The sequence below is a fragment of the Manihot esculenta genome, chromosome 10 (genome assembly GCF_001659605.2).
Source record: "Manihot esculenta cultivar AM560-2 chromosome 10, M.esculenta_v8, whole genome shotgun sequence".
In the NCBI taxonomy this organism is placed as follows: Eukaryota; Viridiplantae; Streptophyta; class Magnoliopsida; order Malpighiales; family Euphorbiaceae; genus Manihot; species Manihot esculenta.
The window spans coordinates 19,954,133-19,965,386 of NC_035170.2; the positions used below are offsets into that span (position 1 = coordinate 19,954,133).

Sequence of the window (11,254 nt, forward strand, 5' to 3'; positions counted from 1 at the left end):
AGATGGAAAAGCTATCAGGAATATCAAGAACGGTGCCAGTAAGATTATTAGAGCTTAGATCTAAATACATTAAGTTCTGTAAGTGCACCATTTGAGGAGGTAACTGTAACGACCCAGAAACCGAATCGCTACCAACGCTAGGGTTCAGATCGACTTAAGGTCGCCGAAGCTCGTAGCAAGCCTACTATACATCCTGTTGATAAGCGGTTGTCGAAACCGTAAAAAATAAACCTATTAGACAATCAACAATAAACTTGTAGATAGTGGCAATAGGGTCGAACCACAGGGAATTGACACCAAATATTTTCCTAATAATGACTAGGTAAATAGCAAGTAAATAAAAGAGGGGGGTTTTGATTTGATGATTAAAATTAAATAGCAAAAGAAAGCAATAATTTAAAGTTTGAGTAAATCAATAAGAGAAAAGCTTCTAGTTGAAGTATGGATCTATTTCAGATTGTTTATAATTGATCATTGATTCTTTAACACTCCTATTTATTTCAATAAATTAGTTTAGGATGTGGAAGACGCTTCTCACAATCCAAATTCCTCCTTAGTTCTAGTTTGATTAGGAAACGTTCGCTAATCAAACACTAGTTAACAAGTTGTCAAGGAACGTCCTTGGGGCCTTTGGCATCGAACAACTGTTAACTGCATTAAGACTTAGAGAAACCTAATTCTAACCTTGCCAACCGCGTGGCCAAGTTTAGATCATGCAACTTGATTAAATTTGTGTTCAAATAATATAAGCAATTACGGACTTAAATCATTCAAGCAATTTGTTACTTAAGCAATTTAAAAGCAATGGGCCCTTATTGATTCTAAAAGCAAAGCAACAATTATGGAAAGATCAAATTGCATAAATATTGAAAATAAATAGAAGTTTAACAATGGATATTTAAATCTCCCAATTCATCACAAAATCTGAAATTCACCAACTTCAACTAGAAAAGAAGAAAATTAGCCACTCATGGTGGACTAAATACACAAAAGATGAAAAGAAAGGAAAGACAGAAGCTGCAGAGTTTCTGGCGAGGAGAAGATGCTGAGTAGCTTATCAGAAGATGCCCCTTGCTGGTTTGGAGGTTGCTCTTTTATAGCTGAAGAATTCCACCCTTCTAGGGTTTTGAAATCCCTTTTTAATTTGGCTTGTGATTCCTCTTTTGATGTTGAATTTAATTGCAACTGGAATTCCTTAGGTGAGAAGCTCTTTCGTGGCTCTTGGAATTATGTTGGTAGTGATTGAGTTGGATTTGGACTTCTGAAAATTCAAAATTTGATTCCCTGCTGTTTTCCCGCCTCTACTGTCAATTTCTGTTGTCAAGGTGATTTGGGCAGTTTCTGCGAGTGATTTGGGCAAATCACTTGCCCAATCTGCCCCAATCGTTCTTCGGGATTCAGTCCAGTTTCTGTCTCTGTCTGTGCGAGTGATTTGACCAGTTTCTACGAGTGATTTGGGCAAATCACTGACCCAATCACTTTTCTGTCATTTTCTGCACTTTTTCTCCATTTTTCCAATTTCTTCATTTTTTGTAAAAACAAGGTAAAAATCATAAATTAAGCTAAATAATGTGTAAATAAACAGTAATAAATATAATAAAAATGTGGCTAAATTATGTTTGATCACCTGTGTACCTGATAAAATCTCATACATGATCACACAAGTCAACATAAACATAAACATTCCATGAACCATGGCTCGACCTATGCATGTATCAAAACTGAAAACATAAAACCCATACTAGAGCCCTCATCAAATGCTCTAGTATGGTAAACATCACATGCCTCAAGCTTGGTACAAACATAACTCATAATTGAAACTTTTACATAAGGATCATGTTAATAAAGATTACAAAGGACAATTCTAATCCATTAAAATTTACATGTCCACACTATATTATTACAAAAGCTATACCAGCAACTATGCCGACTTCCCCGAGCTATCTTTAACCCTACAAACCTGGGGTTAGGGGAAAGGGATAAGTTACAAGAGCCTAGTGAGCAAAACATAAAAACAGTTTAATAAACATATGCTCGTATGAAATGCGTCACAACACAAACAAATCACATCAAGATGGACTTGTCACCAGTAACCCTCTACAAGTTCCAATAGTGTTCGGCACTCGACGGAGCTCCTCAAGACTTCCTCTTAAATATAACATAGCATATCCATAATGCCAGGGGCGTAGAATGGGTCTCGACTTGGACTTTCTCTTACATATTGCCAGGGGCGTAGAATAGGTCTCGACCTGGACTTTCATATCATACCATATCATAACATACTCGAGGGCTAGTGGGTCTTCTAATATCCATCCACATCAACAGTAAATTATGCAATGCATCATATTCGTGAATTCTAATGCAAAACAATCTAATACATATACATGGCATTCGTGATGCATGAACATGCTTAAAAAGTTTGATTACTTTAAAACAATAGATTAGTTTAGTTCTACTCACCTCTAGCTAACGCTCGCCTAACACTGACGCAGTTAATTTACTGCAGGCCTCTACGGTCTCCCAAGTCCGATCCTACATAGATGGACTCAAATGAGGGACCAAACATAACTATTAGAAGACTCTAAACAACTCCCCAAAATTGCCTAAAACATAACAAAGTATGCATACAAAATAAGCAGAAGAAGGCTGGGCAAGGGACTTTCGGCAATAGGTTCGACGACCGAAGGTCCCTCACAGATCCGATAGTCAGGGACTTTCGAGGGCAGGTTAGGTGGCCAAAAGGCTGCCTTCACAAGCAGGTTTGGTGGCCGAACCTGGGTTCTCCAGCAAGGCAGAACCCGATTCTGCCCTATACACACAGCCACCCAACACTCCGATCTTCACACCCAACGACTCAGAAACATTCATACTCACTCAATCATGCATAAGGGACATAAAACTAGTCTAAGCCCCATCAAGTAACAATAAAAACAATGCAAGAGAAAACATTTAATATCAACCTAACTCAAACCCTAAAACTTTAGATTTAATCATTTCCCCTTTAACCATTCTTAAAACTTATTTAAAACATAAGAAAAGCAACTATCTAAACTTACCTCTTGGAGATCTAAAGGTAGCAGTAACCCAACTTGGAGATGAGAGAGAATCGATCTCCGGAGGTCTCCAAGATTTAAAAACTTAGATTCAACTCAAATCTTCAAAAACAAGAAAAAAACTCATGAATTTCTTGAGAAAAATGAAGGAAAAACAACAAGAGTATCAAAGGGAGGGCAAGGACTCACCTCTGCTCGAAAATAGAGAGAAAGCTCTCTCATTTTCAGGCTGAAGGCCTCTTATAGGTCGGCGGCTGGATAAACCACCTTCGGCGGCCGAAAGGGAAGGTCCCGCGGCAGCATGAAGGAACCACCTTTGACGGCCGAACCTGGGGTTTGCTCAAAAAATTTTCCTTTAGAACTCTTTTCTTTCTTTTAACACAAAACCAAAAATCATTTTAAGAAAACTTTGTTTTACTCTTCTAAGAAATTCCAGTCTTGAGATTCCAGATTTCAACGGGGATTCCGTCGAAAGATTGGAATTTCGATGCTAAAGTTTAGTTGGGTATTACAATAACTCTCCATTGATGGAGTTATGACTGAGAATTAACCCTTGTTGCCAACAAAACTATGAGGAGAGAACCTTCTCAAATTGCATGGAATTCGACCAGTGAGATTGTTAAACGAAAAAATTGATGTCATAGATGGAAAAGCTATCAAGAATATCAGGAATGATGCCAGTAAGATTATTAGAGCTTAGATCTAAATACATTAAGTTCTGCAAGTGCACCATTTGAGGAGGTAACTCTCCATTGATGGAGTTATGACTGAGAATTAAACTGTACAAGTTGGTAAGATCACCAGTACTGAGAGGAACGGGTCCTTCCAATTTATTCTGGAAAATGTCTAATTCTTCAGGAAAATGTCTAATTCTTCAATCATGAAGAGCCCTCCAATTTCAATTGGTATTATGCCCGACACTTTATTATTAGCAAGGTATAAGAATTGCAATGCATGCAAGTTGCCCAGTTCTCTTGGTATTGGACCCTCTAAGAGATTTGATCTAAGGTCAAGATATGTTTTAAATTGTCAATTGTCCCAGGGATGAGGGAATTGAACCTATGAGATTATTAACGCCAAGATCCAACCTGAGTAACTTTTTCAGATCTCCTAAGTTGGAAGGAATGCAACCATTGATGTGGTCATGGGCAAGGATCATTTTTTCCATATTAGTTGAATTGGATAAAGACAAAGGTGTTGGGCCTGAGAGGTTATTGTCTCGAAGATCTAATGTAATCAAATGTTCCAAATTTCCTAATCCCAAAGGAATGGAATCATTGATTTAATTGTGTAAAAGAATCAAACTCTGCACATTGGTCAAATGACTTAAAGATGAAGGAATTGGGCTACTGAGAATGTTATAAGACAAATCAAGAATAACCAAAATTTTGAGCTTCCCTAACTCTTGTGGAATTGACCCATTGACTTCATTCCAATTAAGGATTAGAGATTTCAAATTGGATAGATGACCCATTATAGAAGGCATGGGACCAGTGATATAATTGTGACTTATGTCTAAATATTTAAGGGTACTCATGTTCCCAATTTCAGGGGGGATGGCACCATAAAGCCTGTTATTACTAAGGTTAAGCTTGACCAAATGGGTAATTGGCGGACAGGTCAAGTACCCATAGACTTGTAAGAGCTCCAAGTTGAGGAGGGATTTTGTCAAAAATCTCATGGTATCTAAGATCAAGAAGAGTAAGGTTTGGGAAGAAAGAAAAGTTCAATTTCAGAAACTTATGTGATATGTTCAAATATGAGGGTGGATAAATTTCAGTGACACTTCCAGGCCAATTGCAATATCTTCTAGAATTTCTGATAATATCACAAGATACATTAGATCACTTACAATATAAAAACGAGATATTGGCGCTGGATATCCACCACTCACTATCAAGTAGAGCCTTGGCTTCCAATTGTAGAGACGAGGGTTGAGACGTCAACTCTGCAAGGATTGTAGAGCTATTAAAACGATAGTAGCCCAAATTGTTGGAAGAGGCAATATTGTAGCCATTTTGAGAGAAGTGGAAGCTGAGAAAGCTAGGCCCTTGGGCAAATATAGGATGTCTGCGTCTCTTAGTTAATGTTCTCTGCTACATTTTTATCAATTAAGACCATTAAACATACAAGTTCAGTGAATACAGAAAAGGAAAAGAAAATGATAAAAGTATTTTTTTTTTATCTGAAAAATGATAAAGTAGTTTAGTGGATATTTTTCTAATCCCATTATATAACGGAGCTAATTTTGAATGAACGACAATCATAGTAAACAAGTCTAGTATATAACAGAGACAATCATCGTAAACAAGTCTAGTATATAACGGAGCCAATTTTGAATAATCGACAACTGTGAATGAACCACACCCGTGTTACGACAACCGTATTGTCAAATAAATCTTGCATATTTTATATAACGAAGCCAATTTTAAATGAACGACAAACCGTAAATAAATCTTGCATATTTTATTGTAATAGTTCACCATGTTCACCCCAATCGACAAGTTTTGCATACTTTTATATTTCATATCTCATTTTTTTTGTAGCAGAGAAAAGGTAAACTTTAATTTAATCTCCATATGAAAATTACGGATTGTATTTTAAAACTCCATTATTAGTTATTTTAATTAAAAAAAATGATTATTTAAAAAACAAAATTTTAAACAAACTCATGACAACTGGCACCCGGCTGAGGCAGAGCACTGGTAGAAGAGTCAGGTCCAAAATCCATCAGAATATAAGCTGACCCATCAGCACACCTCAACCCCCGCGGTTGAAGCAGGCCGGGCTGACCGAGAGCTCGAACTCGTTAGAGAAGAATCCAGCTTATCTGACGTAGAGTAGAAAAGCAAGTCCAGCTATGTCACGACCCATCAATACAAGTGCCGGAAGGGAATTAAATGGCCGCCTAACGATGGTCGACAAGAGGATATGCCCGTACGTACGGCTTTGTGTGGAAGCAAACAAGTAGCACTGTAGCAGAGTGGCGATTATGCGTCACTACAGAATAAGAATAAAAATAAAAAAATAAAAGAGGGGAGCGTGACCCATTCAAACTAAATTTACTCATACATACTTAAACTCTACCTCTTTTTGAATCTCAAATCATCACAAACCATATCGTAAAATATGATGCAAAATCAAATTATTTAGAAGGCAAAAGAATCATAACTAAACCAAAAGGTAAACAAGACACTCTCTGTCCTATAGAAGTTTCTAAGGGCTATTCATCTGAAGGTAACACTTTTTTACACAAACTTTCACATATGGTAATTTTTTATCATCAAGCCACCATTTCATCTAGCCATTATTACCATGAGGGCGCTTCAATTTCAGAAGATGAGATAGACCTGCAATTACATGTAGCCGACTGCTTGGAACACCTGTCTTTGCCAATGCCCTCCCCTTTTTGTCCAACAGTACAAAGCAAGGAACATATTTTATGTCATAGTGGAGTAGCTGCAGAAATTGATATCAGCAGTCAGCCAGGGCTTCATAAAGAAACAACATTTAGCCTCCGTTTATTTCACGGAAAAATATTTAGTCAATGAAGAATATTTTCTTGGTCAAAGAAAAAATTAAGCCAGTTTAAGGAAAACGACTTTCTGTTTTCAAAAGAGAACGTCATTTTCCATATTTTGAGAATCTTATTAAGATCTCCATATATAAATTTATTAATATATTTTACTTTTTAAATTAAAATTAAACAATGGAAATTAGTTGTTTCGTTGAAAAATATTTTCCAAAATACAAGTTATTTTGCACAAACAAATAGAGCCTTACTTCATGTCCAGTATGCTAACCATAAACAGTATGCTCACCAAAGTGAGTGTTCTAATAGGTAGTAATTGTAATTATTAGTTGCAGCTTCTTGCATTCCTGGTCTACTGTATAACTCAGTTTAACAGTGCAATAATCACCTCCCATTTTTCATTTAATATGATGAGTGTTAGTAATTAAGGCAGTCTTGAGGTTTCCATTGCTCATCCAACCTCTAGAATGGATCCTAACAAAATGGATTTAAAGAAAAAGAAAATGCATCCATACTACAATATCTTGGATGAATCCAGACCTTTGTGACATAACCACCATCATTCCGCAATAACCATCATAACAAACCCAATGTAAAAATAATGTGATAGTATTTCCACAAGTTACTGATGAAAGAAGTAGCTTGCAAAATGTCATATTGCATTAAGGAAATTATTATTGCACAATAGTGCCTAATTATTCTTTGACTCCGGTACGTAATCATTTACATCTAATTAGTAACATGCCAAGACCTCAGATAAAACAAGAAATAAAATTGAAAAATATGTACCAGAATGTTAACGTTCATGATCATTGCAATTAAATGGAGAAAACAAGATTAATTGAACCAATCAAGACTCTTTAGTTTCACCCCTAAATCTTTCAACCTCAATGAACAAATATAAAGGTAAGTAGAATACCTCAGGCAGCCATTTCTCATTCTCTGCATCTGCCATGACAATGTTGAGCCAACTTGAATTCCTACCCTCAACCTCCAGGACAAATTTTAGCAAGGAGTTACACAACCTACACTTGGGTGAGTAGAACTCAAGCACAGTAGCCTCTTTCCCCCTTGCTAGTGCTAAGGCAAATGCTCTTTGCTCTGCCTCTCCTTGCTCTTCGAGAGTCAAGTGCTTCTTTAGGGATTTCAAACCGTTCTTTTGGCTGGTTCCAGTATCCAATTTGATTGGACTAAAGGTATGAATCCAAGAATTTGAAGATTTAGCAATAGAGAAAAATGAATTGAAAGCAATGGATCCAAGGGTATGAAAAGATTTGAATAGCCAGGGAACCTCAAAGGTGCATGTATTAGGATTTTTAGGATGTTGTTCAACATCCCATGGCCATTTCAGGCAAAACGAAGAATGTTTGGGAGCAGGACCCATCTTCATCTGTAATTTTCATCCAAAAGCACAAAAAATTAGCTAATAACAGAATAAAGTGTGATCTATTTCAGATATATCAAGCTTCCTAAAAATTGAACCATTTCCCACAAAATTTAGTGCCTACATCCAAAAAACAAAGAGGACTTTCAAATTCATAGATTTCTGGTCTCAAACTTCATTAAGTCAAATAAGTGATTGATAAACCTTGCGAACAGAAACAAATACCTATCAACAGGGAAATATATAGAAACATTTATATGCTTAGAAGCCCAGAGCAAAGGAAACATATGCACAAGTATTTATATGCCTGCAATGGAAGAAATATATACACAAACACTTAATATTCCTAGAAACTACAAAGCAAGCAATTAAACATGCAAAATGAGGCAAGTTTATAATTTACTTTCAAATACCAAAAACCCCATATAAACCCTAAATAAAATATAGATGTTGAATCTTCGAATTTATTTAAAACGAATAATATTAGACTATTATGGGATTTCGTGGATGTGTAATTATACTTTTAAGCCCAGATCAACACGCTTCGCTTCCTGCATTATACTCATCAGAGTACAAGCCTTCAAATCATTATTTGCAACAAAATTGGACTCTGAATTGCAATTGAGGAGTAAAATTGGAATCAGTAATGAATTCACGGTGTTGCAAAACCATAAGCAATGAGGAAATCATACCCTCAGCAGCCAGTTGAGATTCTGAATCGCAATTTATAAGCAAACTGGACCTTTAAGCTTTTGAAATCAGAATCAAGGCTGACCGATTGAGAGTGGGCTTGAGTTACGATTTCTCGAGGGCGAAATGAAATCGACACTAAGAGTAGAAATTTGTATCACTTGACTTGCTGTGGAATGGAGACAAGCTTGAGGAATGAGGCCTTGAATGGCTATAGCCTCTCCAACTGAACTGAAAACTGAGAGCGAAGAAGGGAACTGGCCGAAGGACGACTCCCGAATCTCCCGATGGGATCCACTCTTTTCTTTACTAACATCGGTAAATTTGTAAATTGAAATCTTTAAAAAAAAAAAAAAAAAAAAAAAAAAAAAAAAAAAAAAAAAAAAAAAAAACACACACACATACACACTTTATTTAAACTTCTTTTTATTTTGAAATTATTACAATATATATATTTTTCCCATAGATAAAATAGGCCAGGATAAAACCAAAGCAGAATTCGCAGGCAGCCCATTTTACTAGACCCAAAAGACAAAAAACCAAAACTAATTCAGAAGAACAGAAAGAAAAAAAAAAAAGGAATAGGCAGAGAAACCCAATATAGGAACCCGACTTACTAGAAAGAGAAGAAACATGTTATGAATAGATAGAATCTTCTAATTGAGAGAGAGAAAGTTTAGGCAGAAGGAAGAACAAAACAAGCAGCCCACAAGTTACTGAAACATGTTTGGTTTCTTCTTTTCGTACCCAAAAGCAGTTTGATGTAACCATTTGGTTGATGCTGATTTCATACTCTCATATCTTTATCTACAATTATAAATTAAATAAATGACAATCAATCATATAACAAATAATTTGAAATAATTCTCAATTATATAATTATTTTAATTGAATAATAAATTAAATAAATATGGATAAATTATATAATAAATAATTTAAAATAATTCTTAATCATATAATTACTTAAATCGTTCATATTTTAATTCTATAATTATTTTGACTATGTAAATAGTTTTATTTTCTCTTAATATTATTTATTTTTATTTACTTTTCGACCTCCTATAAATTTAAATAAAATTATTAAATCAGTTGAAAAAAATTATATTTTTAGGGCACAAAATGCCAAATAATAGTATGGCTGAAAAATTAAATTTATAACTATAATGGTAAGACACACCATCCGTACCAATAGAATATTTCACTGTATTTTCAAAATTACTGTAATTGTAGCAATTAAATGTACCATGTCACACCCTTAAATTAACTCATAATTTTCACTAAACTCACTAAAATTTGATATTAATCATTATTTTAATATTTAATTATAAAAATAATTATTTAATATGATGCAATCTTAAAATATATTTCATCTATAAGACTTTATCATTTTATAATTATGATATGAAATATCATGTAAATTTGTTACTTTAGCTCAACCATATAAATTGCAAAATTCACGATTTAGTTCCCAATTTAATTTAACTAATTTATCTTTTCATCTAATCCAATTTTCCAATTTATCACATTTACACTAAATCGCTCCTTTCTTTTTCTTTTAATTTCTTTTCCTATCTTTATCTTTATAATTGAATTATTAGCTCCTATAAAATTTTAGTCATGTTCATTCAAGCTCTTGCAAAATTACTTTAAAATACCTGATATTTTTTCTTTAGTTTATATAATTTCCAATAATTTACACTTTCGTCTTCATTTATCATACTATCAATTTAAGTTACATACACTTAATTCCATTTTAGTCCTTAATAAATTTTCAATTAAATTCAAAATTTTCTATTAGTCCAAACAATATTCCTTTAGTTCTAATTTAACCCGAATTACATCATTTAACATATAAGAAGTGATTTTCTTTATTTAGTCCAAACTTAATTTTACCAAACTAATCTTCCTCTTTCCAATTTTTCTTTTAGTCCATTAAATTTTTATTATCACTAAATCTTAGCTAAATTACAATCCTATCCAATAAAGTAATAAAGTTTCACTTTGGTCCAAGACTTTAGTTTTGATCAAATTACATATCAATATCAAAATTTTCTTTCTACCAATTCTAGCATTATTCAAGCTTATAACATTCCATATAACTCAAATAATACTCATTTAATTCAATTTCACCCAGAAAAAGATTTTCAAATTGCACATAATTGAAAAATTCTTAAATTTATTAAGGTAAAGTTGATCACAAACCTTAAGCTTCCAAAAATCTCCTCAAACTTTAATTCTCTACTCTTCCTTTCCTTTCCTTTTAGAATTTCCACTCTTCCCTTCAACTTCTTCTTCATGAAATATAAGCAAATAAATCATATTAATTTTCTCCTTCTTTGGAAATATTCATATAAAAATAATAAGAAATATTCCTACATTAAAAACCCCTGACATATCTTTGGAATCTCTATATTTGGCTACTATTCACACAATTTTCTTCCTTAATTTCCTCCTTCTTTCTCTTCTTTTCTTGGATTTAGAGCTAGCAAAAGGATTTGAGACGGAAGGAGAGTTGTGTTGGGTGAAGATTTGGTATAGGAAATGATTGAGCAAATTGAGAGTTTTTTTTTTTCCTCAAAGCTTCGGCCACCATGG

The 11,254-nt window shown here is 34.2% G+C and overlaps 1 protein-coding gene across 2 annotated transcripts; it reads right to left on the reverse strand.

The window, feature by feature from the left end:
* Positions 1 to 6,171: 6,171 nt before the first annotated feature.
* On the reverse strand, positions 6,172 to 8,994 carry LOC110624102. 2 transcript variants are annotated; one of them, XM_021769188.2, is made up of 3 exons: positions 8,662 to 8,994; positions 7,505 to 7,975; positions 6,172 to 6,512 (listed from the first exon to the last, which is right to left on the reverse strand). In XM_021769188.2, the coding sequence occupies exons 2-3, from the start codon at positions 7,973 to 7,975 to the stop codon at positions 6,354 to 6,356; spliced, it is 630 nt and encodes a 209-aa protein (XP_021624880.1). In that variant the 5' UTR covers positions 8,662 to 8,994; the 3' UTR covers positions 6,172 to 6,353. The 2 variants fall into 2 exon arrangements, with proteins under 2 accessions (XP_021624880.1, XP_043816530.1); XM_043960595.1 differs by lacking the exon at positions 8,662 to 8,994 and adding an exon at positions 8,491 to 8,633.
* Between the last annotated feature and the right edge of the window lie 2,260 nt (positions 8,995 to 11,254).

Excerpts from the sequence above, each read along its gene's own strand:
- LOC110624102 (XM_043960595.1), bottom strand. The coding sequence starts at position 8,535 with ATGAGTATAATGCAGGAAGCGAAGCGTGTTGATCTGGGCTTAAAA. Across the intron at positions 7,976-8,490 it reads GTGTTGATCTGGGCTTAAAA|ATGAAGATGGGTCCTGCTCC; the intron begins GTATAATTACAC and ends TGAAAATTACAG. Across the intron at positions 6,513-7,504 it reads ATGAGAAATGGCTGCCTGAG|CTACTCCACTATGACATAAA; the intron begins GTATTCTACTTA and ends CAATTTCTGCAG.